Raw genomic sequence first — 10,572 nt, 5'->3', positions numbered from 1 at the left:
CTCCAGCAGGAAGCATATCCAGCAATACCTGTTTCTATATGCAAGCCATTTTAGAAGTGAACAAAGTTCAAGTTCACAATACTAATTCACACAACCATTGCAGAATCAGATACACAGAGGTTTTGTAAGGAGAATTATGCTCTTGGCTGCAATATTGACAGCAGGCTAAACTCTCCATTATAAATATACCTACTAAAGCTAGGGGATAAGATGGGAAAATAGGTTTGTTTCTAGGCTCCGTTTTTTCTCAGTCTTGAGACAAATTATTCCTCTGAAGGCTGGGGCAGAGGGACTTTCCATTCAGCTAGGGATGTCGGGAGCCCTTGCTGGCAAGAATGAGCATGGGGAAGGAGACAAGGAGAGGATGACATAAGGAGGATTTCAGGGAAACGGTGACATTTTTCATCTCCCTTTGTGCCACCATGGCATCTGAAGCAGACTTCACAATTTTGAGTTCTGAGTAATTTCAAATGGTATATAAAAATGTTAAAAAATTACAATTTACAATAGCAACAAATTACCAAAGTAACAGAGGACAGAGATAGCTTTAGTGTTTAACAGGAACAAGAAGCAAAGCATGAAAACCATGCTTGGCTGTAAAAGAACTTTCTTACATGTATTTCTGAAGACTAACAATATTATTTTAACATATTCTCTGCTTGTAACATCATAACTTTGAAGATACTTTCTGCTAAACAGTGTGTTGTTCGAATTGAAGTGACTCGATTCTTCCTTTGTTAGGTTAATATGGCATCCCAGATTCCCTGGTATGAAAGCCTTGCACAGATGAAAATGCCATGGACCTGGAAATCGGATCCCTCTTCTCACATGTCAGTAATCCAGAATCTGAATTTAAAAGTTCAAAGTGGTCAGATGCTAGCTATCATAGGAAGCACTGGTAAGAGAAACCAACTTTCGTGACTTGACCACCTCTCAGGTAAAATGTACACAGCCAAAAGCAACTCTCTGCCGTGTTTCAATGGCAAAATCTAGCTAAGAAACAACCATTGGAAATGCGTCACTGAAATTCATTCTTTAAAATGTATGAGGAAACAAAGCATAATGAAACCAAGAATGACATGGGGGATGGAATTTAAATTTATTTTCAGTACCAATTTTGTTATGACTTGTACATTTACTCTTTGTTTCCTGAGGTACAGTGGGGCATTGTTATGACTGTGGCCTGCAGTGCCAGCTCTGCTGGACATGAATCAGCTTCATGGCTCAGATTCAAAACAGGCCAGTTGCAGACCTTACCCAGTAACATAGCAGGCAAATGAGGCCAGACCTTGTAAAAAGGATCAGTGGCAACTTGCATAGCCATAAGCAGGAATTCCCTTTGGATTGAAACAATTATCACAGGACAAAATATCACATTTGGATTAATTAACAGAAATGTAAGGAGAAGAAAAGACAGTTCCTCTTCAGTCTGGTTTTAAAATGGGTCTCTGCTTTCTTAGATCTTTTTTTGGTTTTCTTTCATTTCTTGGTGGGACTGGTTTAATCTTCTCCAGGGTGAGCTTGACTAATGGAGACATAGCCTTTACCCCATGTGGTTAGTTGAGTCAAAGCTCATCTAGGAGGATAAGAAGTAGACACGTGATCTGTTAAACCCAAGTAAAAAGTACCCATACTTTGGAGGTAAAACCCCCATGCTGTGTCTCCACTAGACTCTTATATCAGGTTAGCTCAGTAATTCAGTGAAGACGCTCGCTGTCAAAGAAAGGCAAGGCATATTTGCCAAAGAAGTTTTAACCTTATTTCTACAAAAGAGATATTTTCTTCCCCATTGCCATGGGATTTTTTTCTTAGCACATATCCTTAATGTAACTGAAGTTGTACCTTGGAGATTCCCGATAATAAAAAGAAAAGCTTGTGATGAAATAACATATTGAGTTATAGATATAGCACCTTTGTAAGGTAACATACACTGAGCACAAACCCCTTTCAGCAATCTAGTCAAACTATTTTTAAAAGCTGTTTATCATCTATTTCATGAAATGCCTTAGTAAAATGGATTACACTGCTGATGGGTTTCACATTGTCAATGGCAATCAATATGTCACTCTTAAATAGAGCAATACATGGTTTACAGATGGATGGGTTTCTTCTTTAAAATGTATATATTACAAAACAAGCGTGGAGCTATTCTTTCAACAGGGAGACTAGAAATAAATTACATCTAATCATGAGAGCTCTGTGTGTTTACATACAGTATCATACAGCAAAAAGGAAAAAAATCATATGTAATTCAAATCAGGTTTTGTTTTCATTGTTTTACTTTTCTTATCTTTGAGTATGAGCCAGCTTTTCTTAATTATTTAAATGACTTTGTCTTATTTAAGTCATAATGTTTATTTCAATCATGATTAAGATTCTTATTGTCTGTATCATCATTCAGCACCTTAGTTATTCAGCTGTTCCAGCTGCTGCTTCTGAATTCACAATTCCCTCTAAAAACCAAGCTCTTGGCAAGCATTTAGGTGCCAGCCCTGCAGACAGCACAGGACACCACCTTTCACCTATGTTCCAGAAGTGAAAGAGAGGTAACGAGGGCAAAGAGATCTTGCTTCTTGAGTTCAAGGAGCTATCCTCAACACTCGACTACCCAATTCTGCTAAGAAATAACAAAGGTTGAAGCCACGTACTCCACTCCAGAGGATAGAGATTTCCTGAACGTGAGCTTGTAGTCACTATTTTGTGTCTGTGGCTTTGGAAAAGCTTCAGGAAGGGCTGGGGAAAAGATGTTAAGGAACAAAAACGTCTATCTTCTGTCTGTGACTAAATCCCTTTTCAAAATGATCCCTTGGAAATTAATGTAATTTTCAATTTTGATTTTTCTAGCTGGTGGAAAGACGTCCTTGCTTGATGTAATAACCTGCCGGGATCACGGAGGCAAAATCAAGTCCGGTCAAATCATGATCAATAACAAACCCAGCACTCCCCAGCTTGTTAAGAAATGCATAGCACATGTGCGGCAGGATGACCGACTGCTCCCCCACCTGACTGTCAGAGAAACACTATTGTTCGTTGCCAAACTGCGCCTTCCAAAGTTTTTTTCAGACTCACAAAGGAAAAAAAGGGTAATTAAGCTGTTGGAAAAAAATAAAGTTGTCAAAAATGTGTCTGACAGGAATTATCCAAGAGATCCGATGTGTTTGGAGTCAGAACAGATAATCTGGCATTTTTTAATGCAGATTATGAATTATAAACCTTTTTCTTCTTTCAAGATAGAAACCAGCAATTGTTCCAAACCTCATAAAAAATGACAATCTAGAGAAAGCATTAGAGAGGCTGAAAGAAGAACTAAATTGCTGATCGCTGAGCCTTTTTTAATGTTATCTCTAAAATCAAGATCTGTTTTTCAAGTCTCCCTTGATCAGATAGCACTGAAATATCCAGATGAATTTTAACCACATTAATCGTATTTTCAGCTTAATCTATGCACAAATGTGCAGATGAATTCTTGCTTTATCTCTGTTACCCTTCGGATCCCCCCAGGTAGAAGACGTTATAGCAGAACTACGCTTGCGTCAGTGTGCCAACACCAGAGTAGGGAACGAGTACCTCCGCGGCATTTCAGGAGGCGAGAGGCGGAGAGTGAGCATCGGTGTGCAGCTGCTCTGGAACCCAGGTGAGCAAAACCCTGACACCTTCTTTGTGGCCACCACAGACTACTAGAGCAAACGGGACACTAAAAGCAGGTAGAAGCTTTCAGGGAAGAGTCATACACAGAGTTGCCCCTGGGGCAGCTTGGGTAGTTCATACTCAGGACACTTAACAAGTCTTGCACCACTCTCTGCCAGAGGTTACCTCTACCTGGCAAAGTTAGACACAGTGACAAGGTGCTGGTCCATTGGCTTAAATTGAAATCAGTGCTGATCATAGATAATACTGTAATTATTGCAGTAATAATTGTGTAAATGGACTGGTTCGGGAGCCAGCCTTTCGCTTCTCTCACCCTTGCCAATGGAACAGCAGTGACAGAGCCCCAGGACCCTTCAGCCACTGGTCTCAAACAACCATTACACAAACTACTGAAAGTTGCCTGAAGTCACCCTCACAGCATTGCTCTGGTTTGCGCATATCAGTGTGGGGTTTGTTTTTTATCTGACCGCATGCCACAAGTTCCTTTGGAAGGTTACTGGCCTCTTACAACATCAAGATTGTTTTCCTTTCCTCCAACCCAGGCCATTTACATGTGCAACGTTAACAGGGAAGGTCATTTTCTTGGCTGCATAGTCAACTGTTGCGGTCTTGTGCTACTCACTGACATGGCTGGCTCATGCCACAGGTGAAACAGAAATTTCCATCTTCGGTAAAAGCAAAACATAAGGCTAAATCCGCAGTTGACTTTGCAGGAGTGAATCGCCTATCTGCTCTTACATATATCAACAGCACTAATAAGCTTGGCTGAGCCTCTTGCTGAGTGAGATTTCCCATCAGCTCTTGCACTGGGAAACACATCTGAGATTTTTTTGCTTGTATAAAGCTGTATTTTTGTAATTATGGGGCAAGCAGAAGGTTTTTTTTTGTAAGAACTGACACTCAGGAATAGATGTACTGGTACCGAAGTAAAAAAATAATCACTTCTAGGAAAAATAAGTGAAGTTTTCTTTACATTTCAAACATGCATTATATGCCTCAGCACAGACACCATGTCTGTGTACAGACATTGCCTTGTACTCATTGCGGCCATTAAGTTCTATAGTAACACAAACACTGCAAAGTAGTACAACACTTTCAAGTTTGTAACAGCCAATTGCAAAACAAACAAAAACATCCAAACATATGCATATCTCTTCATATATATGTACAAATAGGTGCAAAATAGAGAACAGCTGGGAGGAGCAGCTATCTAAATTAGTACGGTGTGACTATTTACACATGAATAATACAAGAGGTTTAAGTATCAAGCATTTAGGTTAAAATGTTTCAGTAGGCAGGATACAAAGCTAATAGTATTGTATTAATTAATATTCATGTACCTGATATTTGTACAGGCAAAGTGCAAAAACTGCAGAGAAGAATGTAAACTTAATCAGGAGCCTAAATCTGCATCCAAATGAAAATAATAATAAAATTTTAAAAAATTTTGTTTCCAGTAGGAGCAAGATAAGATTTAAAGTAATTACCCTCAGTCATCATGTTCAGTAAGACAGAGAAGAAATTGCCAGCGTTGAATATTATGTGATACTGGTAGGAAATATACTTTAGACTTTTTAAAAAAGGAATATATCAGTACTAGTGCATGAAATCTCACTATTTCACTTAGAACATATTTTCCAAATCAAAGATGCAGCTTTCCACAGCTAAACTTATTGTCTTTGGCAGGAATACTCATACTTGATGAACCCACATCTGGACTGGACAGTTTTACTGCACATAACCTTGTGATAACATTATCCAGACTGGCTAGAGGAAACAGATTAGTTCTTCTTTCACTTCATCAGCCCCGGTCAGATATCTTCCAACTGTTTGATTTAGTTCTTCTGATGACTTCTGGAGTCACTGTCTATTCTGGAACAGCTAGAGACATGGTCCAGTATTTCACAGAACTAGGCTATCCTTGCCCAAGGTACAGCAATCCTGCAGATTTCTATGGTTAGTATCAAACACCGACATAAAAAAAGGTTACTGGAAATCATTCGCTTTCATAAGTGTATCAGCTAACATTGATTCTTATTGACCATAATTGTCTTAGAAATGCCTTATAACTGAATCAGATCAATACTGCAGCAAATTCAGTTTTTATTAAGATCCTTATTTGCCAGTACGGACAAAATCAATTTTAAATAACCCTCCTTCTAACCCTGCCAGGTATAGTAACTCTTCCACACATTTAGCACACTTATTGCTGTGTTTTAGCTGGTTGAAACTTTTGCCCTCACTGAGAAAGACATAGATGCACTGATCAGCTGCTTTCTGTAGCCAGTTCTCTGACTTCTAAATGAAGAAATGTGAGAAGCTAGTTTCCCAGGGTGAGGAATAATACACACCTGGAACAGTAAATGGTAAAGAAGAGTGCTGCCCAACAGAGCATACTAGACAGGAAAAAAACCAAACCCAGAACAGCAATCCTTTTATTCCTCTTCACAAAGAAATTTAACTACATGGTTCCAAATCCATTGCTGCGCTGTTTTTTTGCAACATGCAAAGGGAATCTGGCCCTATTAATCTAGCGGCAGTGGTCTCTTACCACAGAGGTTGGTTCAGTTCCAACCCTTAGGTCTTTGCACTCAAGTTGGCTGGGAAACCTTGTACAACCAACTGCAATGCTCTGGAGTAACCTCTTCGGCTGTGCCTATGTGGCAGACAGTGTCAGCTCCTATCAGCTGTGCAGAGATAAACAAAAGTTAACTTCAGCATCAAGCCCTGCAAGACGACCTTTGTTACCACCACGGTTCAGAGCAGGCCTCAGCCAGGTGCAGCCTTGAGGAAGGCTTGCAGCACTCTTGTATGGGAATGGAGAATATGAAGCAGTCCTGGGGAAACTTGTAGCTACAGCCTGTGGTTACAGGGACAAATCCCTACGACGTGGAGGTGGAGAGGGATGAGAAAGGGAGGTGGAAGATCATTTAGCAGTATGCGCAGAACTAGAACCCATAGGAAGAGGAGAAATATGGGCAGCAGGAAGGTAGAAATGGGACAGGATGGTAGAGGATGCCACAGAAAGAAGGAGCACCCGACAAATGCACACATGCTAGATGTGTGTCAGAGAAACAGGAGACCAGGGCAGAAGTAAAGAGGTAGGGCAGACTGCAGCTCGTTTTTGATGAACTGCTGTTGAAGAGTGGCTGAAGAGAGATGATCAGCCCAACGTAAGGAGTTATGAAATGTGCAGCGATAGTTCTCTCAAAGCATCTGCAAAATTTCAGGTGTTGTCACTCTATACTGAAGGTCAGCACTGGAAAATGCTATCATAAGCTTAGATTTTAAAAAAATTTATTAAATGAAAAAATAATGCCAAGTCACCAGTTGTTGTGCTGCTACTATGTTGTCCTTGGATAATATTATTCTTAGGCTTTCTCAGTATCAGGTAAAGTTTATGGCACCTCTTTAAGATACAAAAGATGAAACGGTAATTTTGCAGATAGAGAAAAAACATGTGATTTAGGTCAAAGTCACATAACAGATTGTAAATGTCTAAAGGCCAGGAAGGAAATCAAAACTGCGTTCTCAGCATCCCTCTCAAGCCACTATTAAAATTAGAAAAATGTGAAATAGTAGTCTACACTATTTTAATAAGCAATTATAAAATCTCTCAGTGATTCGCTGAATGGCTAGATAAGAAACATCGAAACAAAATACACATTAACAACCTGTTCTTCTCCAATTACCTGAAGTAACTGATAAAGTTTTAAGCGTTATAGCTTAATGCACGCACATCAGCCGTACTGTCTGTTCACAATGAAATCTCTGATTCTAAATAGATCATAAATTTATCACATCTGTAGCATATGGACTCATGCCAAATAATGTCTTGCAGTTGATTTGACCACTATCGATAAACAGAGTGCAGAAAAGGAGATGGAAAGCCGGAAAAGAGCAAACATTCTTGCCAACTTGTTCCTAGAAAAAGTCAAAGATTTTGATGATTTCTTATGGAAAGTTACTGAAGGAGACAATGTTGGAACTGCATCCAGCAAGCAAAGGTAAAGCAAAGAGCATCATATAGCAGATCTGGAATAACAGCTACAGACTGTAATAATTTCAATTTTTTTTTTCCTCTTTTCTTTTGGGCAGTTCCCATTTAAATTCTGAAGAAACTATCAACATGCCTCACCATTCAAGTGATCAGTTACCAGGAGTCTTAAAGCAGTTCACTATATTATTAAGGTAACCTTGTCTCTGGCATAAACAGTTATGTACCATGCCCGTTTGTATTTTAAAGCGTAAGAAAAGCACAAAATGAGAATTGAGCACATGCTGGAAGTACAGAGCTAGTGCTAGGCCTGAGCAAGCTGTAGAGCAGAGGTGTTGCTATCCCAGCACACCCCAGACCCCTGAGCAGGACCGCACCCAGATGTACAGCCGCACCTTTCTGCCCTAGGGCTCCTTACAGACACAATCGCCTCCAGCTCACATCGTTGGGAGCCTGTGGCTTTAAACAGCAGCAGGAGCCTCCAGGCTCAGGAACGTGCATCCCTGTTTTGGGTACTGCCATCCTGATCCCCACGCTGAAGCATGGTGGCTCAACCCTCAGCAAACCCAGGCAGCCGCATGGTAGGCTCAGGCATTGCCATCCTCACGCCTCTGCCACAGATTTGAAGCCAGGAGGCTTTGCTGATTATAGCCAGCATAGATGGGTCTTGTAGTTGGGTTTCATGCTTGTGTACTCAAAGGAAACATGGTTTAATACACGGAGAACATCACTGCCAGTATCAGCTCTTGTTAACTATGCTAGACGTCCTTAGCAGAGAGGCTTCTATAACTGGAGAAATCACTTCCACATCTCTGAAATCAGACCGTCCCACCCCCATTGCCTTCCTTCAAACTTTCAGCATTTCAGACCCAAAATACTAGGTGGCTACAGACATTCAATAGCTTTGATTATGTAAAAATCTTTAAAAATCCAGGCAGCGCAATTTCAGTCCTGCTCAAAGTCAAAAAGTTCCACAAATTGATCTTAGCAGAGCGTTTGAGCAATATATCTGAAAACAACTGGCATTTCTAAGTACAATACCTTATGGTCAATGTTGCTGTTTTCCTAGTCGTCAAGTCTCCAATAACTTCAGAGACCTTTCAACGTTATTAATCCATGGATTTGAGGCCCTTCTCATGTCATTATTAATTGGATTTTTGTACTATGGCCATGACAAAACCAGACTCTCTATTCGTGACACAACAGCACTGTTGTACATGACAGGTGCACTAATCCCATTCACAGTCATTTTGGATGTTATTGCCAAATGTAAGTGTCAGTTTTCTTGTAAATGTTATGAACAATCAAAATCAGAAAATTCCGAAATCAATGAAAAAAATTACACTTATTAATGAAACCCTAGGATGAAACCAACCTGTTTGTTTCTACTTTGCAGGTCATTCAGAAAGAGCTATGCTTTATCATGACTTGGAAGATGGAATGTACTCTGTTAGCCCATACTTCTTTGCTAAGGTAACTGGTTTTGTCTCCAGGAAATAACACACAGCTGGCTTTAACATTAAAAAACACTAATAAGCTAAAGCCTTGGGTATAAATGATCACATTCATATCAGACTTTGTTCTTCTGTGTCTGCGAGCAAGGGCTATCGTTCTTGCGTCCTTGGAATTAACAGATGAAACCTCACATTACTTTAGATCTGTTGTCAGTAAGTCATGGCTGAGATCCCACCCCAGAAAAGACAATGAAGAATCTTTGACCGTTGTGAAAGATTGGGTTGTTTGGACAAAATTTGAGAATTCTCCAACTCAATTTTGGAAGTTCAGACAGTTTTACATACCTGCATATTTCATCAGCTGAAGCATCTTTCGAAGTTTGATTACATGTCTTGAACTGTAAAACAAAATATTCATATTAAATGCTAAAGTAAAGGTAAAACAAATGACAAAATGCTGTGATATTTCCAGTAGTTCTTTGGGCCTGCATGGGTCAGAGACAAACAACTGTATTAAGTGCATAAAGAGCCAGAGTTTCTGGAAATAAATTAGAAATGAAAAAAAAAGAACATTGTCTTTTTCACAAGGGTTTAGAATAATCCTTTCTTTGTGATGTTGCCACTGTTAGATGAGTTCTGCCTGCCATGGCATCTGTAATTTAGGTTTCCATTTCTGCACAAGATTTTAAATGCTTATTAGTGGTTGCCAGAGAAAAATATTCTTTGCATTGTGTCACAAAGATTGCACATTATTCATAGAGAAATCAATGTAATTTGTTACAACCTTAGTATTAGAGGGTAGTAGCAACCCTCTTTGGAAGAAATAATCATAATACTCTCTATACATACTTTCAGATATTTGAGAAAATCTTAAGCAAGCTTTTGTCTTAAAATGAGTTAAGTGGTTATCAACTGGATTGCCTTTGGGACAAAGTGGGGAAGTGACCAACAACCAAATTAATTTCAAATTTGATCTTACGCTAGGTTCAATCGAATTTGGACAAAACATAAGAGTTGTGATGAGTCAGTAATAGTACTGTTATCAAGTGCAACAGTTCTCAGGGCAAGCGTCTTAAATTCTTAGAAGCTGACAAAACTGTAGCAAAACAAGACATCTAATCTGTAACAAGAACCCTTTCAATTTAACAATTAGTTATAGAAATTGACACAACTGGAAAAAAAATTAATAAGAACTTCAATTTCTTTTGTGGATTGTTTTTCGCAAGTCACGGACAACACCTACCAGGGAAGCAACTGGATTCTAAGGGATTATTTCCTGCAGTTTATTTTATAAACAGTCCATAAGTACATTAAGGTGCATCTCAGATGGGTTTTGTAATTGTCATTCAACTTATTTTCTTTTTTTTTCCCTTCCTGAACAGGTTTTGGGGGAGCTCCCTGAGCACTGCGCTTTTGTTATAATTTATGGGGTTCCCATCTACTGGCTGGCAAATCTCATTCCTGAACCAGAAC

At 39.4% G+C, this 10,572-nt stretch overlaps 1 protein-coding gene across 1 annotated transcript in view; it reads left to right on the top strand.

Annotated features, from left to right (window-relative positions):
* The window catches only part of ABCG8 (ATP-binding cassette, sub-family G (WHITE), member 8), a 13,703-nt gene that overhangs the window by 1,616 nt on the left and 1,515 nt on the right, over positions 1 to 10,572 (top strand). Inside the window, 9 exon segments of the mRNA XM_010289971.1 lie at positions 742 to 898; positions 2,845 to 3,083; positions 3,502 to 3,634; positions 5,335 to 5,604; positions 7,490 to 7,655; positions 7,747 to 7,839; positions 8,715 to 8,914; positions 9,042 to 9,118; positions 10,482 to 10,572. The exon segment at positions 10,482 to 10,572 is cut by the window's right edge and continues 14 nt beyond it. Of these exon segments, the coding sequence (XP_010288273.1) occupies positions 742 to 898; positions 2,845 to 3,083; positions 3,502 to 3,634; positions 5,335 to 5,604; positions 7,490 to 7,655; positions 7,747 to 7,839; positions 8,715 to 8,914; positions 9,042 to 9,118; positions 10,482 to 10,572 (1,426 nt within the window).

Source organism: Phaethon lepturus, unplaced genomic scaffold (genome assembly GCF_000687285.1).
Source record: "Phaethon lepturus isolate BGI_N335 unplaced genomic scaffold, ASM68728v1 scaffold17386, whole genome shotgun sequence".
Taxonomy (NCBI): Eukaryota; Metazoa; Chordata; class Aves; order Phaethontiformes; family Phaethontidae; genus Phaethon; species Phaethon lepturus.
The sequence above is the reverse complement of the archived record's forward strand: the minus strand, read 5'-3'. Positions and strand labels throughout refer to the sequence as shown.